At 47.2% G+C, this 22,616-nt stretch overlaps 1 protein-coding gene across 5 annotated transcripts in view; it reads right to left on the bottom strand.

The window, feature by feature from the left end:
• The window catches only part of GNB1 (G protein subunit beta 1), a 111,256-nt gene that overhangs the window by 5,906 nt on the left and 82,734 nt on the right, over positions 1-22,616 (bottom strand). For all 5 annotated transcript variants that reach the window (XM_073007936.1, XM_073007938.1, XM_073007937.1 and 2 more), the window contains 3 exons: positions 16,228-16,291; positions 13,855-14,017; positions 2,068-2,134 (listed from right to left, as the gene is read on the bottom strand). In XM_073007936.1, coding sequence (XP_072864037.1) covers positions 2,068-2,134; positions 13,855-14,017; positions 16,228-16,291 — 294 coding nt within the window. The remainder of the gene's footprint in view (positions 1-2,067; positions 2,135-13,854; positions 14,018-16,227; positions 16,292-22,616) is intronic.

The following is a 22,616-nucleotide window of genomic DNA, read 5'->3' as shown; positions in this document are numbered from 1 at the left end:
CATCTGGTATTCTTCTTTTTTTTTGACACTGAGTTTCACTCTTGTTGGCCAGGCTGGAGTGCAATGGCGCGATCTTGGCTCACTGCAACCTCTGCTTCCCGGGTTCAAGCGATTCTCCTGCCTCAGCCTCCCAAGTAGCTGGGATTACAGGCATGGGCCACCCATGCCTGGCTAATTTTTTTTTTTGTATTTTTAGTAGAGACGGGGTTTCTCCATGTTGGTCAGGTTGGTCTCAAATTCCCGACCTCAGGTGATCCACCCACCTCAGCCTCCCAAAGTGCTGGGATTACAGAGGTGAGCCACTGCGCCCGGCCATACCTGGTATTCTATTGTGTTTCTGCTTAACGAACTGTCAAAAGGTGAGACGCTGACAGAGCCCTGCACAGAGCAGAAGCCTGGCTTAGGTGTAAGGACAGCTCTGAAGGCCACACGCCTAAAAATTTGCTATTCTCCTGTGCCTTGACGCACGGAAGGCAACACCAGAGAGCACTGTCCGTTCCTGTCAGCCTCAGAGGAAAGCCTGGCTGGGCCTGGCAATGCAAATCCAACCAGCCGATCTCAACAGACACCGCACAGGGAGTCTCCTCTCTAGGGCCTGAGGGACTGACTGCAGAAGGGAAGCAAGATACGTAAAAGAGTCTGAAAAAAATGATTAATGAACAGAAGCGCTTTAAAAATATCTTCTAATAAATAAAGTCTTCTCAAGATTGACAATCTAGGTGATAAATCTTTTGTAAATCTATGAAATTTATACAACGAGACACCTTATAATACCACAGATGCTTTGCTGATAAGTTGGTTAAGGGCCCATGTCTCGGTGAACCCCACCAACTGCGTGACTAGAGGTCTGTGCCCTGGCCTGGACATAGCTCCTGCCACCAAATCATGCCTCAGAAGACCAGAAAAACCCACATGGCCAGCTGAAGTCTAAAATGACTCATAAAATAACTATCTGGACATTTAATTTAGTACTTTGATGCCACAAATGAAAAACTTCTAGCGTTTTAAGTGGGTTTCCGTTCACCTGTAAGGTGAAAACGCTAAAAATGAAGTCTGATGGAATCGCTTGAATGGTGACGTCTGTTAGTTTTAGTATGTGCTCATTGTTCACAGTGACATGGTGCTATCAGAAAGGGACAATCAAAACCCACCCTGCTCCCACCTAACATCACCTAAGGAGGTACAGACATACAGAGGGGAAAAAAAACAGAAGAGCGGTACTTTCAGCCTGATTGTAGTTAAAATATCTTTATTGGCCAGGCGTGGTGGCTCACTCCTGTAATCCCAGCACTTTGGGAGGCTGAGGTGGGCAGATCACGAGGTCAAGAGATCAAGACCATCCTGGCCAACATGGTGAAATCCTATCTCTACTGAAAATACAAAAATTAACCAGGCGTGGTGGCGGGCGCCTGTAGTCCCAGCTACTCGGAAGGCTGAGGCAGGAGAATAGCGTGAACCCGGGAGGCAGAGGTTGCAATGAGCCGAGATCACGCCACTGCACTCCAGCCTGGAGACACAGCAAGATTGTCTCAAAAAAAAAAAAAGTTTGTATTTTAGTTCTTAGCTGCTGAAAATTAAACTTTGTAAATTTATTAAAAGTATAATGAGAGTATAATGAGGCTGGGCATGGTGGCTCACGCCTGTAATGGGAGGCCAAGGTGGGCAGGTCACCTGAGATCAGGAGTTCAGGACCAGCCTGGCCAATGTGGTAAAACCTGGTCTCTACTAAAAATACAAAAATTAGTCAGGCATGGTGGTGGGCACCTGTAATCCCAGCTACTTGGGAGGATGAGGCAGGAGAATCATTTGAACCTGGCAGGTGGAGGTTACAGAGCCAAGATTGCACCATTTTACTCCAGCCTGGGTGACAAGAGCAAAACTCCGTCTCAAAAAAAAAAAAAGTATAATGAATTCACACATTGCTACTATGTGTTTAAAATTTTAAGGCCACTTAAATTAAAGATGGCCTAATATTATGTCAAGAACCTTATTTCCTCCATGTTCAAGAGGAATGTGCCAGGGGTGTGGGGTTCTGAACGCACTGCCTGCCCCGGGTCAGGTACTTACCATGTGGTGTCTCCAGAGCTGGTGACGATCTGATTGTCATCCAGGAATCGGCAGCAGGACAGGTAACCTGGCAAAGAACAGGCCTAAGTGATGAGCTGAATCCAGCAGGCCTTGCATCCAGTCTCATACATAGAGAAACACACTAGCTGGGTAGAAGCTCTATGTCTAAGGTAAGACCAGCACTGTGCTGGTCTTTTGTTCCCATCTGTGCACACAGCAGGTCCACACGCACAGCCGGTGGGGGCGAGGCCTAGCCAGGCAGGACAGCACATCCCACAGAGACCCACAGATCCGTGACGGGGGCAGGAGCAGAAACCACACCCATGAAACACACACGTTTCATCTGCTTTACTGTTTGACACATCAAAGGCTGGGGATCCCTCGTCTATTTACTCATTCAGGGGAAGCTGACTCCAGTGCCCAGGAGGGCAACCATCCAGACACCTGGAACACAGCCTTAACAAAACAGACACCTCCTGCTCTCCTACAGCCCGCACTCCAGCGGGGACAGAGAATGAGAATCACTGAAATAGCACATCGGAAAGGGAGTGCTAAGGGAAGGAGAGGGCAAGGTAGGGGCCTCACAAGATGGGAGCCAGGAGAGGAGGGAGGACGTCCTGAAAGTAGACTCAGGGAAGAAGGATCCAAACAGAGGGCCCAGACAGGGCAGGAGGCGGTGAGGCCACAGGGTCAGGGTGGCAAGGGTAAGTGGGTCATGGAAGGGATAACGAGGGCAACAGGAAAGCGGCATGGCAGCAACACTGCAGACACGGGGGTACTCGTGAATATGTGTGGGTGGGTTTGTTTCCTTGTGGACAGTGGCTGTGACACCCACATCAGCGTGGGCACAATTCTGTGTCTCTGAGTATTCCCACCCACTCCCACTGGGAAGGAAGCGTCAGAGGCTAGACACAGCGGACATGGTGGGGACACATCAAGATGCCCCGTCCTAAACAACTTTCAAAATAAGGAAAGGCAACAACAAAAAATCAGTCTGCAGTATCCACACATGATGACTGGTCTCTACTAAAAATACAAAAATTAATCAGGCATGATGGTGGGCATCTGTAATCCCAGCTACTTGCGAGGATGAGGCAGGAGAATCATTTGAACCCCGCAGTTCAAATTGTTAATGACTTCTGTTGACCATTATTTCTTTTGTACATGGATCATAGTTCTGGTATTTACTGTGGAACTAAAAGCATAGGGTCAACAAACCAGTTAGTGTGTGCCCAGGGTTGCTGACGGACTGGCCCTAATCTGAAGATTCAGGGGTTCCAGTGGCACTGGTGATTTTCAAGAGACCTGTTTAGATCTGGGTGTTTACTGAAATGCTTTGCCCCCAGCTACACCCCAGGGAGTCATATGACACTGCATGAATCAGCAAACAACAAAAATAAAATGCACAAAAAGAATAAACAAACAAAAAAAAAAAAGAATAAACCCACTGAGGGTTTTAATGTAGAAAGTGTAAGATTACAGAGAAAACAAAGCATTTATTTAACAAACATTATTGTCACTATTTTTTTGAGACAGAGTCTTGTGCCGTTGCCAGGCTGGAGTGCAGTGGCGTGATCTCGGCTCACCGCAGCCTCCGCCTCCCAGGTCAAGCGATTCTCCTGCCTCAGCCTCCTGAGTAGCTGGGACTACAGGCGCATGCCACCACACACAGCTAATTTTTGTATTTTTAGTAGAGACGGGGTTTCACCATGTTGACTACAATGATCTTGATCTCTTGACCTCGTGATCCACCTGCCTCGGCCTCCCAAAGTGCTGGGATTACAGGCGTGAGCCACCACACCTGGCCAACAAACATTATTAAACTGGCTCTGACAGAAAAAAAAATATGCATAGATGACAGAGCTCAAAATACCAACTACGTGCCTACAAAAGCATGTGTCGTCAAATACTTCCTGGAGGCCACACCACAGGGACACTAGGGACCATAAAGGTGAACCCAGCTCAGAGGAGGACAGCCCTGCATGCCTGGTGCCCCCTGTAGTGCCCTGCAGCTCGCCGTCGTGCTCCCGGGTCTCCACCCGAACCCCCTCCACTGGCTTCCTGGTTCATGCTCACCCTTGCTTCAGGGAAGCACCCCTACCCCGTCAGGTGCCCATCCAGACCATGCCACTGAGCCTGGCAGCACTTAAGTCTGTTTGAATGTGAGCACAGAAGGGCAGGAAAGAAGAGTCATGGAGACCTCAGCACAGCCTGCATCTCACACAGGGGACTAGGCGGAGGCTCTCCCAAATTTATTGCATGAAAGAATCATGACCTTGGCTGGGCGCGGTGGCTCACTACTGCAATCCCAGCACTCTGGGAGGCTGAGGCGGGCAGATCACCTGACGTCAGGAGTTTGAGACCAGCCTGGCCAACACGGTGAAACCACATCTGTACTAAAAACATAAAAATTAGCCAGGTGTGGTGGTGGGCGCTGGATGTGTAATCCCAGCTACTTGAGAGACTGAGGCAGGAGAATCACTTGAACCCAGGCGGCAGAGGTTGCAGTGAGCAGAGTTCACGCCAGTGCACTCCAGCCTGGGCAACAGAGCAAGACTCTGCCTCAAAGAAAATAAACAAATAAAATAAAATAAATAAAATAAAATCATGACCTCATAGATCTCAAAGATGACCTCTTGGTCCCACCCTGTGCAGGCTGTAGTGAAGCTACACAGAAGACATCAGCTTCTTACTCCAAGAACCAGAGACTGAACCCTAAAATCACAGCTCTCATGCGCTGATAAAATGATATGGACAAGCATCAGCTGACAGGAACTATGAAGGGAAATGACCAAATGTATAAGCCACACGTGGCCCCGACTTACAATTTTGTGACTTTATGATGGTTTGAAAGACACACGCGTTTAGTAGGAAAACCATGCTCCACATACCCATACAACTATGTTTCCATTTTCAGGGGTGTCCAATAATTTACATGACATGTTCAACTTTTTATTATAAGATACGCATTATGTTAGATGGTTCTGCCCAACCAGTGGCCGCTCTTAGTGTCTGTGCATGTTCAGGTTGAGGGGCTAAGCAAGACATGATGCTTGGGGGGTGTGTCCAATGTGGCCTGGAGAGCAGGACTGGTGTGCAGTGCCCAGGGGGCCAAGCACACTCCATGAGGCCCAGTCTGCACAGACCAGGCCTAACCCCTTCTTCCAGGAAAGTCTTGCAGGGCTTTCTGGCCAAGAGGCCATGAGTGGTGAAGATTGCAGACTCTGAAATCAGAAATACCTGGGCTCCACTGTCAGCATGGCAGCTAAGTAGCAGTGAAAGTTTCTGTAAGTTCTTTCAGAGTCCCAGCCTCCCCATGTAACTGGGGAGCTGATGGGAGGAGCAGAGCTGTCTGCGCACATAAGAAGTTCTCAGTAAATGGAGGCAGTTACTATTTCTGTTATTACTGAATTTGAACAAATTCCCTAGGTATGTGTGGGGGGACACTTCAGGTGAAAACACGCCCCTCCTCCCCTGGTGCGGGGGCCTGTGCTGCCACCCTCTGGAAGCCTGCAGAGAGGCAGAGAAAACAGACCCTGAACAAAAGTGTGCACCCAGTGCGGAGGTGCAAGGGCACAAAGGTGGCACCAGGTGCCTCAAGGAGAGGCTGAAATGCGGCTGGGGGACCTCACAGTGGTCTGGTCATATAGGCAAGTGGGTGTGAAGGGCTGTCCTGTGTCTCATAGGGACCACTGGCTGTAGGGACAAGGCCGTGAAAGTCCAGGAGAGAGGGGGTAGCTTGAAGACAGGCAGGGCAGACGGTGGAAGCGTAGGAGAAAGAGGGGCTCCTGGGCGTGTGGTGTCAGCAGAGGTGCCTCAAGGATAGAGTGAGTCTAGAGTCTAGAAAGGAGCACATCACCAGGCTCCGGGAAGAGCACAGCATGGGTGCACACACTGCTCTACCCAGCATGGCTGCCGACCCAAAGAGCAAAGCCAAGGAGGACACACAAGCGTGGCCAGATGCAGCCCTGTGAGGAAACTTACCCAAGAACAGGACGATGGGCTTGAGAAACCATCCATCTACAAGGATGGTGTTTACTGCAGCAATGTTTATAATAAATTGTGGGAAACTGGGAACTGCCTAAATGTCCGACAATAGGAATAAATTAGTGCACCACACCATGAAACTCTCTACAGCTACTGAGTCACAGAACGACAGTGTAATACTACAGTTGTATAATACTGTGTAACACTACTGCATAACTACTGCATAATACTGTAATTCTGGATGGAATTATAGGTCCCCCAACATAAAAGAAGATGATTCAAAGTTCCTTTCCAAAATTCCTTTTTTTTTTGAGACAGAGTCTCGCTCTGTCGCCCAGGCTGGAGTGCAGTGGTGGTGCGATCTCTGCTCACTGCAAGCTCCACCTCCCCGGTTCAGCACTTCTGCTGCCTCAGCTTCCCAAGTAGCTGGGATTACAGACATGTGCCACCACATCCGGCTAATTTTTGTATTTTTAGTAGAGATGGGGTTTTGCCATGGTGGCAGGCTGGTTTTGCACTCCTAACCTCAGGTGATCCACCTGCCTCAGCCTCCCAAAGTGCTGGGATTATAGGCATGAGCCACTGCGCCCGGCCCCCTTTCCAAAATTTCTACAATGAACACACTTTGAAAGGTTTAGTTCTCCTGCCTGCACCCTGGAGAACATCCCCTGTTGGGAGCAGGGGCAAGAAGGAGACCCCACCCAGGGTAGGAGCACAGGACACACTGAAAGGCAGGCGGGCAAATGCCAAGAAGTCAGCCATGACCACACCCAGTCCCTCACTAGTCCTCCTCAGACAGGTGGTTTCAGGAGCACCTGTGCCGCCCCAGGATCAGCTCCAAGGAGCAAAAACAAGACCGTGTTGGTGAGGGACAGGCTCAGTCTAGACCTGGAGAGACAGGTGCCCAGCCCTGCGCCGAGGCGTGCACAGGAGATGGAGAGCAGAGGTCTTTTCTTCAAGGAGTTCAGTAAGAAGGAAAATGAAAGAGATGAGGAAGTAACTTGAAGATGTGAAAGTGAGGCTCCGAGGGGTGCAGAGAGGAGTGTCCAGGCACCACGAGTGCCCCCATGATGGTGTCGGGCTATGAGGCCAACCAGTGCAGCCGAGACGCCGGGGCTGATGACAGTGAGCCTCAAGCAGGCACCCTAGTCACCAGCTGCCCTGTTGTGGCTCCTGAAGCAGGGTTTACAGGGAGACAACATATATCCCCTTCTGTGTCCAAGCTTGTGAGGCCTGTCAGAAAAAAATCCACTATTTTCATGAATATAGAAAGAAATAGAAATAGAAATTTTTCATGAATATAGAAAGAATATAGAAATTTCATGAAATTATATTTTCATGAATAGAGAAAGAAATAGAAATTTCTTTCATATAGTGAGAAAGAAATATCTCACTATATGAAGATACTGTGTCTAAAAATCCCAAGTTTTGGCTACCACAGTGGGCTCTATCACTGACACCTGTGCACGCTGTTACCACGAAGGCCTTGGGCTGGACTTCTGATCAAGGCTCATGTATCTGTAGCCATCTTGATCAGAATGATCCAGGCAAGGGCAGCCGTGCCTCCACTGCCCGAGAGGTTTGCAAAGAACAAAGTTCTAAGAGCAAGCGCTGAGTCTCCCTGCATTGGCCCTTAGGGATCTGCTTTTATAAAAATCTGAGACTAGGTCAGAGGGCTGGAAATAAACTTTTTTTTTTTTTTTTCTTTTCTATTTTTTTTTTTTTTTTTTTTTTGAGACGGAGTCTAGCTCTGTCGCCCAGGCTGGAGTGCAATGACGCAATCTCGGCTCACTGCAAGCTCCGCCTCCCGGGTTCACGCCATTCTCCTGCCTCAGCCTCCCGAGTAGCTGGGACTACAGGCGCCCGCCACTGCGCCCGGCTAATTTTTTTCTATTTTTTAGTAGAGACAGGGTTTCACCATGGTCTCGATCTCCTGACCTTGTGATCCGCCCGCCTCGGCCTCCCAAAGTGCTGGGATTACAGGCGTGAGCCACCGCGCCCGGCTTTTTTTTTTTTTTTTTTTTGAGACGGAGTTTTACTCTTGTTGCCCAGGCTGGAGTGCAGTGGTGCGATCTCAGCTCACTGCAACCTCACCTCCTTGGTTCAAGTGATTCCCCTGCCTCAGGCTCCCAAGTAGCTGGGACTGCAAGTGCATGCCACCACACCCAGCTAATTTTTGTATTTTTAGTAGAGACAGGGTTTCACCATGTTGGCCAGGTTGGTCTCAAACACCTGTCCTCAGGTGATCCACTCGCCTTGGCCTCCCAAAGTGTTGGGATTATAGGTGTGAGTCACGATGCCCAGCCTCAAACTTCAACTTTTACTGATTTGAAGCTGAAAAATATGAATCATGACTGAAGAAAGTTACAAATACCTTTTTTCTTTTTTTTTGGAGACAGGCTCTCACTCTGTCTCCCAGGCTGGAATGCAGTGGCCCGATCACAGCTCACTGCAGTCTTGACCTCCCAAGCGCAAAGGAACCTCCTGCCTCAGGCTCTTGAGTAGCTGGGACTACAGGCTTGAGTCACACCTGGCTAATTTTTGTATTTTTTGTAGAGACGGGGTCTCCCTATGTCACCCAGGCTCACAAACACTCTTAAGAGGCCAAATGTGTGTGTGTGTGTGTGTTTTTAAATAACACAACTCCTTAGAAGTAAAATTTCATGAACTATGAAGGAAATAAAATCTCCAAAATATTCCTACTAATACCAGTTTTTTAATTTTCTTGGGTATTTTTGGCTTTTCTTTCTTTGGTTTCAACAGACAAATACAGTCAGTGTTAAATCCAGCAACCTTTGACTACCAATGTAAACAGAGGCACTGACTCTGACGGTCATGGGAAGGGGCTGCTGAACACAGAGAACAGCTTTCCAAAAAGGGTGCTGCATCAGAAAGAGCTGTGTGGTTTACAGGGTCGGTATGAGCTGCCTGGCTGGACTGCCAGTGATGGCCAGCGGCTCCCATCCGTAGGCATTACCTTCTCACAGAAACAACTATAAGCACTGCATGAAATACAAAAACCAAACACCTGAAAGTAGGCAAACAAGAGCAGGTAGAAACTGGAGGAGTCTCCCCTGGGAGAAAAGAAAGGCAGGGCATGGTTTGTTCTTAAGGAGCTTTCCCTGAGGAGGGGACTGTCTGTGATAACCCCAGGGCTACAGCCTCACACACAAGACCTGTGGCCAAGGTCTTCAAGAGCCAGTAGACAGATTACTGGGCAACCACAGCCAGAAGGCGAAAGGATAACAATACAAAGAAGAAAGCCACAGAAAGGGAGTCCCAAACTACACACACAGTTGACCAGATATCCGACCCCGGAGGTGCACAGGCATGCAGCCCAGCCAGCGCAGAAAAGCTGAACAGAGGTTTCTGCTGCTACCACACAAGAAAGACAGACACAGGCTGCCTGATAAAAGGAAACTAAACATCAGTTATTCTGGAGAACGTAACCGGACACAAAGTGTCTATGACACAATATTTACAATGTCTAGAATACAATTTGAAATTACTACATGTACTAAAAAATAGCAACATGTCACTCAGACTCCAGAGGAGAGATCCACAAGGACCAACCTCAGGAAAATGAGATGCTGAGATCAGCAGACAAGAACTCTAAAGGCAGCTCTTAAACTCTCCTTGTGGATGCAAAATAAAACATGCTATTATACAAGGACAGGGAATCTCGGCAGGAAAAGGAAACATTTCTAAATAAAAGCAACAGAAATTCCAGAACTGCAGAAGAAATACCTGACATAAAGAATCTGCTGGATAGCCTTAGTTTATCAGAGGTAACAAGTACATGAACTTGAATGGAAATAAAAAGGTTTAAGCAAGTGAGTGGTGCTAACAACAAAAAGGAACACATCTGAAGTGGGAAAGTGATGAACAAGCCGCAGCCCCCAGAGCCTCGGGGACAGCACAGATGCGTGTGTTATTGCAGCACAGAGGGGCAGGGACTAAGGACAGAGGATGCATTTGAAGACATGGTCTAAAACTTCCCAAATTTGGTGAAAGACAAACATAGATTCAAGATGCCAAAGCACAATAAATGCAAAGAAAATCACATCGAGGCACCTACATGCAAACTGCTAAAACCCAAAACAAATCTTTAGATTGCTAAAAAAAAGAAAAATAAATGAAAAAAAGAGTCAACCCATAATTCTAGATATCTAGCAAAAATACCCTTCAAGAATAAAGGCAAAATAGAAATCTTACGGAAATGAACACTAAGTGCTTTTGCCAGCAGCAGACCTGAGACCTGCACTAACCATGACTTGTTCTGGGTAGGGCTTTCGGCTGACAGGACGCCCGCAGAAGGCGCCTCTGCAGGAGAGCGGGAAGGGCACTGGACACGGAAGCTCTCTCCGGAGGGCAGAGTAGATTTATTTCATTCTTTTCTGTTTGAGACGGAGTCTCACTCTGTCACCCAGGCTGGAGTACAGTGGCGTGATCTCAGCTCACTGCAACCTCCGCCTCCCAGGTTCAAGCGATTCTCCTGCTTCAGCCTACCGAGCAGCTGGGACTACAAGTGCGTGCCACCATGCTCAGCTAATTTTTGTATTTTTAGTAGACACAGGGTTTTGCCATGTTGGCCAGGCTGATCTCAAACTCCTGGCCTCAGGTGATCTGCCTGCCTCGGCCTCGCAAAGTGTTGGGATTACAGGCGTGAGCCACCGTGCCCGGCCTACTTCATGCTTTTCATTTTTTTTTTTTTTTTTTTTTTTTTTTTTTTTTGAGACGGAGTCTCGCTTTGTCGCCCAGGCTGGAGTGCAGTGGCCGGATCTCAGCTCACTGCAAGCTCCGCCTCACACCATTCTCCTGCCTCAGCCTCCCGAGTAGCTGGGACTACAGGCGCCCGCCACCTCGCCCGGCTAGTTTTTTGTATTTTTTAGTAGAGACGGGGTTTCACCGTGTTAGCCAGGATAGTCTCGATCTCCTGACCTCATGATCTGCCTGTCTCCTCGGCCTCCCAAAGTGCTGGGATTACAGGCTTGAGCCACCGCATTCGGCCTACTTTTCATATTTATTCACATTATAAGACCCCTAATTTCTTAAGAATGTTTCAAGTAAAGAATACAACAATGCATCAAGGGGCTAGTAACACACACAGGTGTGATGCATATGAAAACCACACCAAGAGTGAGGAAGGGCAGACAGGAGGCCCGTATATGTGGCTGCGAGCTCCTTACATTTCCTATCAACTAGTACCACGGTAACTAGAGGACCGCGAGACACTGCAAATGTACACTATAATCCCTAAAGACACCACTAAGACATCAGGCAAAATGGTTTACCTACAAAGCCCACAAAGTAAAATAGATTTTTTTAAAAAAATCAAGTAACCCAGGCCAGGCGTGGTGGCTCACGCCTGTAATCAAATAACTCAAAGGAAGGTAGGAAAGGAACAACCAAAATACAAAAATGAAGGGACAAAAAGGTGACAAAGTAGCAGAGCTACAATAGGAAATACAAATGTGCAAAAACATATTCCAAAGGCAGGCAGAAAAAACCAAGACCCAACAATTATGTGAAGTCTATAACCGACTATTTTCAAAGACAGTGAAGCTGAAAGGACCCTCACGAAGGCAGGGCTGGCTACATTAGTATCAGAAAAAGTAGCGGTTCCCAACAAAGAGCATTATGAGCGAGAAAGAACAGTTCATCGTGATAGCAGAGTCACAGGGTCAATTAGTCACAAAGAGATGACAAACGTAAAGGCATCTACTAAAAGAGTTCAAGGTATCTGAAGCATATATTGACAGAATTAACAGGAGAATTAGAAAATCCATAATCATTTTAACAGCCCTGCATGAACATTTCATAGAAAGATACAGAAGATTTGAACATGCCAAAAATCTTGCTCTAATTAACATGTATGTAGAAAATCAGGCCCAGACACAAGAAACACACACATCATTCCCATGTGCACACAGCGCGGACACCATGACAAGACCATCAGCTCCATTAAAAACAAGCCTCAAATGTCAAAGGACTGAAATGATACAGAGTGTGTCTTAAAGCACAATGGCATCTAATTAGAAATCAACGATAACTAAGAAAACTGCAGATATATAAAAATTATACATCTAAATAACCCATAAGTCAAATAAGCACTCACAAGGATATTAAAAAAGTTTCACATCGAATGATAATTAAAAGACAATATAGGCTGGCAGTGGTGGCTCAAGCCTGCAATCTCAGCACTTTGGGAGGCCGAGGCAGGCGGATCACTTGAGGTCAGGAGTTCGAGACCAGCCTGACCAACATGGCAAAATCCTGTCTCTACTAAAAATACAAAAATTGGCCAGGCGTTGTGGTGCACGTTTGTAATCTACTCGGGAGGCTGAGGCAGGAGAATTGCTTGAACCCAGGGGGTGGAGGTTTCAGTGAGCTGAGATCACACCACTGCACTCCAGCCTGGGTGACAGAGGAGGACTCCATCTTAAAAAAAAAAAAAAAAAAGACAATATTAAAAATACGTGTGTGATGCAGCTAAAGCCATGCTTAGAGGGAAATTTAAAAATTTAAGTGATTATATCTGAAAAGGAAGCAAACCAGTGGCCTACAAATCTACTTTAGGCAGCTGGAAAATTAAGAAGGCAACTCCAAAGTAAGCAGAAGGCAGGAAAGAACCAAGAACAGAAATCAACAACAGCAGCATATCTTTCAAAGGACAAGGTTATACTTGTAATCTGGCCAAAATTAACTTATTTATCAGACTGCTTAATAGGTGTCAAAAGCAGTACTAGTGACTCCATGAACTGATTTCTTTGGCTGCATGTGAAGTGGGCGGAGTGTTACCAAAAAGTACTGGGGCCATAACATTTCTGAGAACAGGTAATACAGCCAGAGAGGTAAAATATATTAGAATAGGACATCCTCTTTCAGCAAATATATGCCTTTCATGATGAATTAGTGTCACAAGTAAACAAAATCTTGGTGAGATAATAGACTACCTAGCACTTACAGCCACAGGGCTCTATTCTGCCTCATTTGCAGAGACAGGGTCTCACTTTCACCCAGCCTGGAGTGCAGTAGTGCAATCATACGTCCCTGCAGCCTCAACCACCCAGGCTTGAGCCATCCTCCCGAGGAGCTGGGACCACAGGTGTGCGCCACTGTGCGTGGCTAAGTTTTTCCTTTTTTGTAGAGAAGGGGTCTAAGCTTTGTTGCCCCAGCTGGTCTCGAACTCCTGGCTCCAAGCTATTCTCCTACCTTGGACTCCCAGAATGTTGTAATTACAGGCATGAGCCACCATGTCCAGCGCAAAGCCACAGGTTTCTTACTGGTAAAGGCACATCAGGCCTGTTTTTAGTTTCATTTTCAGAAGACTTCTGGCCATTACTGTGACTTTTATGTGAACCAGTCTCATTAATAATGATTGATAACGCCGGGCGCAGTGGCTGACGCCTATAATCCCAGCACTTTGGAAGGCTAAGGCAGGCGGATCATGAGGTCAGGAGTTCAAGACCAGCCTGGCTAACACGGTGAAACCCCATCTCTACTAAAAATGCAAAAAGAAATTAGACGGGTGTGGTGGCAGGTGCCTATAGACCCAGCTACTCAGGAGGCTGAGGCAGGAGAATGGCGTTAACCCAGGATGCAGAGCTTGCACTGAGCCAAGATCGTGCCAATACACTCTAGCCTGGGCAAAAGAGCAAGACTCCACCTCAAAAATAATAATAATAATAATAATTAATTAATTAAAAAATGACTGATAAAAGGTGAATATCCAAAGCATATAATGTACTCCAGCTAAACAGCTTGTGTCACTTGAAGGTTATGAACAAGGATAGGTACCTGTGTGTCCTGCCAGCTCACGACTCACGCGCACGTTCCCCTCACGAGTTTTCAGATTGTAAATGGAGCAAATGTTATCCAGGCCACCGCAGGCCACATAGTTCCCAGAAGGGGCGTATGCACAGGTCATGACCCAGGAGGAGCGCAGAGGGATGGCGTGGACCTAATGACAGAAACACAGATGATGCAAACACCTTTATGTTCAAAAACAACACTGACGCTAGGATTATCTCATCTCCAACTTTCATTGCATAGGAGGTAACAGAACAAAATAAGAGCCAAAATTATCTAGAGAGTAATTCCCATGAGTGGCCACTCAGGTGAAGCCTATTAATGAGAAGTCCAGTGCTGCACATGGGATTCAAATTCAATCCACACAATCCAGTTTTACTAAAGTCACGATTTATTATTAGGTGGGGACTTAATAGTAGTGCTGCCTACTCATCAAAACTACTTTATTAGGCGGGATGTGGTCACTCACACCAGTAATCCCAGCACTTTGGGAGGCTAAATTGGGCAGATCACCTGAAGTCAGGAGTTCAAAACCAGCCTAGCCAACATGATGAAACCCTGTCTCTACTAAATATACCAAAATTAGCCGGGCATGATGGCACATGCCTGTAGTCCCAGCTATTTGGGTGGCTGAGGCAGGAGAATCACTTGAACCGGGGAGGCAGAGGTTGCAGTGAGCTGAGATCACGTCACTGCACTCCAGCCTGGGCAACAGAGCGAGACTCCGTCTCACAAGAAAACAAACAGGCTGGGCGCAGTGACTCACACCTGTAATCCCAGCACTTTGGGAGGCTGAGGCGGGTGGATCACCTGAGGTCAAGAATTTGAGAGCAGCCTGGCCTCAAATTGGTGAAACCCCATCTGTGCTAAAATACAAAAATTAGCTGGGTATGGTGGTGGGCGCTTGTAATTCCAGCTACTCAAGGAGGCTGAAGCAGGAGAGTTGCTTGAACCAGGGAGTTGGAGGCTGCAGTGAGCAAAGATCACATCATTGCACTCCAGCCAGGGCGATAAGAGCAACACTCTGTCTCAAAAAAACAAACAAACCAAAAACCCCAAAAAAACCCATACATATTAGAAGGAAAACACTGCATTACCCTGCCAAATGGCTATGAACTTATTTGAAAACAAAACTTTTTTTTTTTCTTTTGAGATGGAGTTTCGCTCTTGTTGCCCAGGTTTGAGTGCAGTGGCGCAATCTAGGCTCACTTGCAACCTCTGCCTCCCGGGTTCAAGTGATTCTCCTGCTTCAGCCCCCTGAGTAGCTGGGATTACAGGCGCCTGCCACCACACCTGGCTAATTTTTTCTATTTTTAGTAGAGAATGAGGTTTCACCATGTTGGCTAGGCTGGTCTCAAACTACTGACCTCAGGTGATCCACCTGCTTCAGCCTCCTAAGTGCTGGAATTACAGGTGTGAGCCACCGCACCCAGCCAAAAACAAAATATTTTTACGGAATAACCAAAATGGACATTCCTATAATCTATCCTGCCACATCTCTCCCAGTGTGTTAGATCTGCTGTAATGAAAGTAACCATTTATACACATTTAGTATTCTTTAGTAAACTGAATAACATCTTTTACGTATATGTTTGGACCAATGACAATACTTTTTTTTTTTTGAGACAGAGTCTCGCTCTGTCGCCCAGGCTGGAGGAGTGCAGTGGCGCCATCTCAGCTCACTGCAAGCTCCGCCTCCCAGGTTCACGCCATTCTCCTGCCTCAGCCTCCCGAGTAGCTGGGACTACAGGTACCCGCCACCGCGCCCGGCTAATTTGTTGTACTTTTGGTAAAGACAGGGTTTCACTTTGTTAGCCAGGACGGTCTCGATCTACTGACCTTGTGATCTGCCTGCCTCAGCCTCCCAAAGTGCTGGGATTACAGGCATAAGCCACCATGCCCAGCCAACAATACTTTTTATTCAAAACAGTACAATTTGGATTAAGTCTTGAAAATAACATACATTACACTTTAAAGTATGATGATCTCTCCTAAAAAACTAATAATTAAATGAAAAGCGATACTTCTGCACTCTATAAATAAAACATGAAACTTCCCAGACTCTGCTAAAACTGGAATTGAGGTCTCCTGGAAACACAGAAGGTCCTTAGCTCCCACCAGCTCTGTAAGGAGATAACAGAAAATAGCACAACAGCGCCTGGTTCAGAGGAAGAGACCGTCACAGGTGCTGGCATGTGACTCAGCTTCTGTCTCACCTGCACAACCTCACTACTAACAAACAGAGCTTGCCGCTACTGCCTTCCCTATCTTGTATTATGTGATTTAACAAAAAAGACTCCAGAGCTTAAAATACTGTTTCCTAGGTGTGTTTTCCAAGGAAGGGAATTTTCCAGTCCCTACCTTGTTGGTGGTGTAGCTGTCCCAGATGATAAGTTTACCATCCTGCGAGGCACTGACGAGAAGCCTGGAGGGACAGACAAAAGCAAACCTATCAGTACCACATAACACAGAAAGTGTACAAGGGCAACAGACTAAAACCCAGACTCTGGTGACTTACTTATGTGCTTCCATGTTACATGTGCTTCAGACAAAGCCACTTATTTATAAGAAAAAAAAATCTCTGGTCGGGCATAGTGGCTCACGCCTGTAATCCCAATACTTTGGAAGGCCAAGGCAGGCAGATCACATGAAGTCAGGAGTTCAAGACCAGCCTCGCCAACATGGCAAAACCCTGTCTCTACTAAAAATACAAAAATTAGCTGGGTATGGTAGTGCGCGCCTGTAATCCCAGCTACTCGGGAAGCTGAGGCAGAAGAACTGCTGGAACCTAGGAGGCGGAGGTTGCAATGAGACAAAATCATGCCACTGGACTCCAGCCTGGGCAACAGAGCAAGGCTCTGTTTCAAAAAAGAAAGTCAGACAGACAGACAAGACAGAAAGAAAGACAGGAGGAAGGGATGAAGAGGAAGAGGAGAGGAGAGGAGGAAGGAAAGGAAGGCTCTAAATGTCAGACCAACTTTAAAAGCATGAACAAAAACACTGTTACAGACCACAGTTGAGAGTGGAGAGTGCATGGCCCCCAACCGAATGCAGGCCACATAACCCCTGGCACCCATTCCCTTTGTCAGCTGAGACAGGCTGACATCATTTCATAAGTGCTTCTGTTTGGTTTCATTACAAATCAAATTAGAGGCTCATGTCTTTAATCCCAACACTGGGAGGCCAAGGTAGGTGGATCACAGGAGTTTGAGACCAGCATGGCTAGCATGGTAAAATCCCATCTCCAGTACAAAAATACAAAAACATAGCTTGGTACGGAAGTGCATGCCTGTAATCTCAGCTACTCAGGAGGGTGAGGTGGCAAAACTGCTTGAACCCAGGAAGCGGAGGTTGCAGTAAGCCAAGATTGCACCACTGCACACTAGCCTGGGCAACAGAGCGAGACCCTGACTGGAAAAAACAAAAACAAAAACAAAACAAATAAACGAAAAAACAAACCACGTTTAAGACATTCCAAATTCATGAAACATTTCTCACCAAAATACCCCATGAAATTTCCCAGACTGAGCTAAAATTGGAATCAAGGTCTCCTAGAAACCAAAGGAGGCACTCCCTCCTCACCTGCTTGGTAAACAACAGCAGCACTGCGCCTGGTCCGGCAGCAGAGACCAGTAACTATCACACATTTTTTTTTTTTTTGGAGATGGAGTCTTGCTCTGTTGCCCAGGCTGGAGTGCAGTGGCACCATCTCAGCTCACTGCAAGCTCTGCCTCACAGGTTCCCACCATTCTCCTGCCTCAGCCTCCCGAGTAGCTGGGACTACAGGTGCCCACCACCTTGCACAGCTAATTTTTTTTTGTATTTTTAGTAGAGACGGGGTCTCACCATGTTAGCCAGGATGGTATTGATCTCCTGACCTCATGATCTGCTCACCTCGGCTTCCCAAAGTGCTGGGATTATAGGCATGAGCCACCACGCCTGGCCTTTTTTGTTTTTGTTTTTTTTGAGATGGCTTCTCGCTCTGTCGCCCGGGCTGGAGTGCAGTAGCGTGATCTGGGCTCACTACAAGCTCCGCCTCCCAAGTTCACACCATTCTCCTGCCTCAGCCTCCTGAGTAGCTGGGACTACAGGCGCCGCCACCTCGCCCGGCTAGTTTTTTGTATTTTTTTTTAGTAGAGACGGGGTTTCACCGTATTAGCCAGGATGGTCTCGATCTCCTGACCTCATGATCCGCCCGTCTCGGCCTCCCAAAGTGCTGGGATTATAGGCTTGAGCCACCGCGCCCAGCCTGTTTTTGTTTTTGAGACAGAGTTTTGCTCTTGTTGCCCAGGCTGGAGTGCAATGGCGCGTCGGCTAACCACAACCTCCACTTCCTGGGTTCAAGCAGTTCTCCTGCCTCAGTCTCCAAAGTAGCTGGGATTACAGGCATGTGCCACCACGGCCAGCTAATTTTGTATTTTTAGAAGAGACGGGGATTCTCCATGTTGGTCAGGCTGGTCTCTAACTCCTGACCTCAGGTAACCCGCCCACCTCAGCCTCCCAAAGTGCTGGTATTACAAGTGTTGAGCCACTGCGCCCAACCATGAATTTTTTCATAATTATTTCCTTGTTCTGGCAACTGTGCTCGGTTTGGAATCCACGTGTTGAAAAGGAGCTCCATACTACAAAGGAAAATATGAATAACGAGCAAAAGAATTTCACCTTTGCAGGCGAGTAAGGTGGATGAAAGTAACTCCTGGGAACCACAATTGCTCATGAGAGGTCCTAAGGAACTCTGTAGCATAGAATGCTGTTTTCAATGAAGAGCAAGAAGGTTCTACTGTTCGATGCAGAGATATATGTCAGTACGGTAAATGTGGTATAAGGATTTTTACTTTTAAGGATTTTATCAAATGAGGGTTTTGTTTTTGTTTTTTTTGAGACAGAGTCTCCCTCTGTCACTCAGGCTGGAGTGCACTGGCGTGATCTCAGCTCACTGCAAACTCTATCTCTTGGGTTCAAGTGATTCTCATGCCTCAGTCTCCCAAGTAGCTGGGATTACAGGCACGTGCCACCACACCTGGCCAATTTTTGTATTTTCAGTAGAGATGGGCTTTCCCCATGTTAGCCAGGCTGGTCTCCGACTCCTGGCCTCAAGTGATCCGCCTGCCTTGGCCTCCCAAAATGTTGGGATTACAGGCGTAAGCCACGGTGCCTCAAAACGCAGGTTTTAACTATTTCAGCTGTGAACATATATGACTTCTTAAAGCTGACCCAAAGCTGGAGTAACGCTCTCTCAAGTTTTGTTGATAACCGAGACTTTTAATATCAAACTAGATGTTTTGATACACTAAGTACTAACTTTACAAAGGTGTCAATGAGTTTAACAAATAAAAGCCTTTTCACCTGCAATTTATTACAAAATTTATCACAGAACTAAAAACTAAGTGTAGGCTCCCATCCTATTATTTTTCAGATGCAATTATTATTATTATTATTATTATTTTGAGACAGAGTCTCACTCTGTCACTCAGGCTGGGGCAACATGGCACAATCTCAGCTCACTCCAACCTCTGCCTCCCAGGTTGAAGCAATTCTCGTGCGTCAGCCTTCCCAGTAGCTGGAATTACAGATGTGCACCACCATGCCTGGCTAACTTTTTGTATTTTTAGTAGAGACAGGGTTTTGCCATGCTAGTCTTGAACTCCTGAGCTCAGGCAATCTGCCCACTCAGCCAGGATTACAGGCGTGAGCCACTGCACCCAGCCTTCAGATGCAATTCTTTTTTTTTTTTTTTTTTTGAGACGGAGACTCGCTCTGTTGCCCCGGCTGGAGTGCAGTGGCCGGATCTCAGCTCACTGCAAGCTCCGCCTCCCGGGTTTACGCTGCCTCAGCCTCCGGAGTAGCCGGGACTACAGGCACCCGCCTAATTTTTTGTATTTTTTTAGTAGAGACGGGGTTTCACCGTGTTAGCCAGGATGATCTCGATCTCCTGACCTCGTGATCCGCCCGTCTCGGCCTCCCAAAGTGCTGGGATTACAGGCTTGAGCCACCGCGCCCGGCCTAGATGCAATTCTTAAAGCAAACTTCTCAATCCAGGTTGTCATCAACATATTAAACACTGAAAATTATTTCTATGTAATGGTATAAGTTTCCCTCTCTAGCTCTATTTCTGCCCAGCCTTTCTGAGACTTTCTGTTGAGTATCAGAGCTGATCTAAAGCAGCTCATCCTCCTAGATTAGGAGGATCACCTTTACAGAGGTCTCCCGGTCAGAGAGCTTAATAACTGCTGACTTCCAGAGGGATTAGGGACATGTAAGCTGTCGACTGATCCTCCAGAAGGTGAGAGAAGACACGCCTCCTAGTCCCGGATCAGAGAGCTGTTGGAGAACTGGGTTCACGTTGTCTGCTAGTGCCTTTACCTACTCAACAATCAATTATCTGAGGTGCCACTCACCTAGAACATAGAGGCGAGAGCCAGGAAGCAAGCTAAATGGCTCCAGGACCCTGAAAGTAGCTGTCAAAAATCAAAACACCTAACGCCCTTCATTTTACTCAAAGGAGGGAGGGTGGTGGCTCATGTCTGTAACCCCAGCACTTTGGGAGACTGAGATAAGAGATTGGTAAAGTCTAGGAGTTTCAGACCAACATGGGCAACATAGGGAGACCCGGTCTCTACAAAAAATATTTTTAAAAAATCAGCTGGGCACGGTAATGTGCACCTGTGGTACCAGCTACTCAGGAGGCTGAGGCAGGATTGCTTAAGCACCACAGTTCAAGACTGCAGTGAGCTAGGATCGCACCACTGCATTCTAGCATGGATAACAGAGTGAGACCCAGTCTCAAAAAAAAAAAAAAAGTCACCTTTTAGTACAAATAAATATATTGATAAACATATTACAAATGTACATCTGATACGTTAATACATACATACATAACAAGTAGTCATTGTGGGCCTCACCTCGCATGTAGTTTTTTTTGTTTGCTTTTTTTTGAGACAGAGCCTCACTCTGTCACCCAGGCTGGAGTGCAGTGGTGCAATCTTGGCTCACTGCAACCTCTGCCTCCTGGATTCAAGCGATTCTCCTGCCTCAGCCTCCTGAGTAGTTGGGATTACAGGTGCCCACCACCAACCCGGTTAACTTTTGTACTTTTGGTAGAGACGGGGTTTTACCACGTTGGCCAGGCTGGTCTCAAACTCCTGACCTCAGGTGATCCACTCGCCTCAGTCTCCCAAAGTGCTGGGATTACAGGCGTGAACCACGGTGCCTGGCCTTTCATGTAGCTTTGTGTTCTGTTTTGCTTTTTGAGACAGAGTCTCGATCCATCACCCAGGCGGGAGTGCAATGTGTGCACGCACGCGCATGTGTGTGTGTGTATATATCTATATCTATATCTATATATTTTGAGACAGAGTCTCACTCTGTTGCCCAGGCTGGAGTGCAATGGTGCAATCTTGGTTCACTGCAACCTCCACCTCCTGGGTTCAAGCGATTCTCCCACCTCAGCCTCTTGAGTAGCTGAAACTACAGGCGTTCGTCACCACACCTGGCTAATTTTTGTATTTTCAGAAGAGATGGGGTTATACCACGTTGGCCAGGCTGGTCTCAAACTTCTGAACTCAAGGGATCCACCTGACTTGGCCTCCCAAAGTGCTGGGAATACAGGTGTGAGCCACCGAGTCTAGCCTCATGTAGTTTTGAAAGATAAACTAGGCTGGGCGCGGTGGCTCACACCTGTAATCCTAGCACTTTGGGAGGCCGAGGCAGGCAGATCACGAGGTCAGGAGATCAAGACCATCCTGGCTAACAATGAAACCCCGTCTCTACTAAAAATACAACAAAAAAAATTAGCTGGGCATGGTCGGGGGAGCCTGTAGTCCCAGCTACTCAGGAGGCTGAGGCAGGAGAATGGCATGAACCCAGGAGGCAGAGCTTGCAATAAGTCCAGCTTGCAGTGAGCTGCCACTGCACTCCAGTCTGGGCAACAAGACTTCATCTCAAAAAAAAAAAAAAAGACAGACAGACAAATTAGTAGTCATTTCTACTGTTTCATAGTGTCCATAAATCAAACAAACAGTGAAAGAACTGGTATTCATAGGCTGGACACGGTGGCTCACGCCAGTAATCCCAGCACTTTGGGAGGCCGAGGCAGGCATATCACGAGGTCAGGAGATTGAGACCACCCTGGCAAACATGGTGAAACCCCGTCTCTACTAAAAATACAAAAAAATTAGGCTGGGCGCGGTGGCTCAACCCTGTAATCCCAGCACTTTGGGAGGCCGAGACGGGCGGATCACGAGGTCAGGAGATCGAGACCATCTTGGCTAACACGGTGAAACCCCGTCTCTACTAAAAAAATACAAAAAACTAGCCGGGCGAGGTGGCGGGCGCCTGTAGTCCCAGCTACTCGGGAGGCTGAGGCAGGAGAATGGCGTAAACCCGGGAGGCGGAGCTTGCAGTGAGCTGAGATCCGGCCACTGCACTCCAGCCTGGGCGACAGAGCGAGACTCCATCTCAAAAAAAAAAAAAAAAAAAAATTAGCCGGGCGTGGCAGCAGGCGCCTGTAGTCCCAGCTACTCAGGAGGCTGAGCTTGCAGTGAGCCAAGATCGCACCACTGCACTCCAGCCTGGGTGACAGAGTGAGACTGTCTCAACAACAACAAAAAAGAACTGGTATTCATAAATTACAGCTTTAAGTCATGAAAAAAGTCTTAAACAGTAACATTTGTTTATGAAGGCAGGAAATACGAAGATTAAATATATACCCTCCACCCTCTGTCATGGGGTGGGCGGCAGGGGGAGGGATA

This window comes from Chlorocebus sabaeus, chromosome 20 (genome assembly GCF_047675955.1).
Source record: "Chlorocebus sabaeus isolate Y175 chromosome 20, mChlSab1.0.hap1, whole genome shotgun sequence".
NCBI classification, from domain to species: Eukaryota; Metazoa; Chordata; class Mammalia; order Primates; family Cercopithecidae; genus Chlorocebus; species Chlorocebus sabaeus.
The sequence above is the reverse complement of the archived record's forward strand: the minus strand, read 5'-3'. Positions and strand labels throughout refer to the sequence as shown.